Source organism: Charadrius vociferus, unplaced genomic scaffold (assembly GCF_000708025.1).
Source record: "Charadrius vociferus isolate BGI_N301 unplaced genomic scaffold, ASM70802v2 scaffold324, whole genome shotgun sequence".
Taxonomy (NCBI): domain Eukaryota; kingdom Metazoa; phylum Chordata; class Aves; order Charadriiformes; family Charadriidae; genus Charadrius; species Charadrius vociferus.
In genome coordinates, this window is record NW_009648041.1 from 1,219,983 (window position 1) to 1,221,389 (window position 1,407).

Consider the following 1,407-nt stretch of genomic DNA (forward strand, 5'->3'; position numbering starts at 1 on the left):
TCATGTCTAGAAACGTTAGAGGCAAGACCAGAAACTCGGAGCCCTGTTTTGTTTTTAAAAACCACACAATCACAAAGAAAAACAGCTTCTCACTGCCTAAGGTTTGGGGGTGTTCTGCTCAAGTACCTGTTCCCATAGACCTTTTATGTTCTGAAGAGAGCATAAGCAAAATATAGAAAAATAAATAAAATAGCTTCTTACAGCCTAAGGTTTGGGTGCTGGGTGGTGGTTTAGTATGTCCCCCACAGGTCACACTCTCTTGAGATCATATGCAGAAACATGGAAAATGATATCCATCTTTCTTTTTTTAAGAAGAGAAAATCCCCCCTACATCCCAAAGCTCTTGAGATCGCAAAGGATGGTGCCCTGGGTGCTCTGGATGCTTTGGCAGCATGGGAAGTGGGCTCGGAGACAGACCCTGAGCTCCTTGTTGAAGATGAAGCAGAGGATGGGGTTGACCCCTGCCTGGGCAAACGTCATCCAGACGGAGGTGGTCAGGTAGACCTGGGGGATGGAGCTGGCCTTAATGAAGACCCGCAGGTAGCAGGCCACAATGTAGGGGGACCAGAGCAGCAGGAAGAGCAAGGTGATCATGTAGAACATCTTGCAGAGCCTTTTCTCCATCTTAAACTCCTCCAGCACCAGCAGCCTCTTGATCTGGCTGTGGGTGGCCTGCCTTATGCCCACGAGGGTGGGCGGCGTGGGCCCCCTGCCAAAGCCAGCCGTCCAGTTCGCAGCTGCTTGGCCGGTGGCTCCCGGCCCGTGGAAAGTCCAATTCTGGCTGATGGCCGGTACCAGCTGGGCCGGCTTCATCTTGCGGTGGCCGTGGATGAAGAAGAGCAGCTTGATGTAGACCAGGTGGGTGGCGGCGATGACGGCCGCCAGCATGAGCATGAAGCCCAGCGTGTCGTTGGCCTTGACGTAGCGGTGCTCGAAGATGCACTGCTCCTCCTCCCGGATGAACTTGTAGGTGCCCACGTCGAAGACGGGGGGGAAGGCCATAGCCATGGAGAGGGTCCACACCATGCACACCACAGCCAGGCAGGTCCAGCCCGTCATGCGCTTGGCGTAGAAGCGGTGGTGGGCGATGGCCATGTAGCGCGTGACCCCCACGCAGAAGAGCAGGAAGGCGGCGTGGAAGCAGAAGAGCACGGCCAGGAAGGCCAGCACCTTGCAGCTGAGGGGCCCGTGGGGCCAGGCGGCCCCGCTGCGCACCGACAGCATGACGAAGGGGAAGCAGGCCAGCGAGCGGAGCCCGTCGGCCAGGCAGAGGTCCAGCAGCAGGTAGTACGGGGCGCGGTGCAGGTGGCGGTCCTTGAGGATGAGCCAAGCGAAGAGCACGTTGCCCGCCAGGCTCACGCAGAGGATCAAGCCCAGGGTGGCCAGCTTCAGCCCGGAGGCGCTCAG

The 1,407-nt window shown here is 57.9% G+C and overlaps 1 protein-coding gene across 1 annotated transcript in view; it reads right to left on the reverse strand.

Moving 5' to 3' along the window:
* Nucleotides 1–1,407, reverse strand: part of GPR27 (G protein-coupled receptor 27) — a 15,133-nt gene continuing 13,726 nt past the window's right edge. Inside the window, exon 2 of the mRNA XM_009883613.1 lies at nucleotides 1–1,402. Coding sequence (XP_009881915.1) covers nucleotides 328–1,402 — 1,075 coding nt within the window. The 3' untranslated portion in view covers nucleotides 1–327. The remainder of the gene's footprint in view (nucleotides 1,403–1,407) is intronic.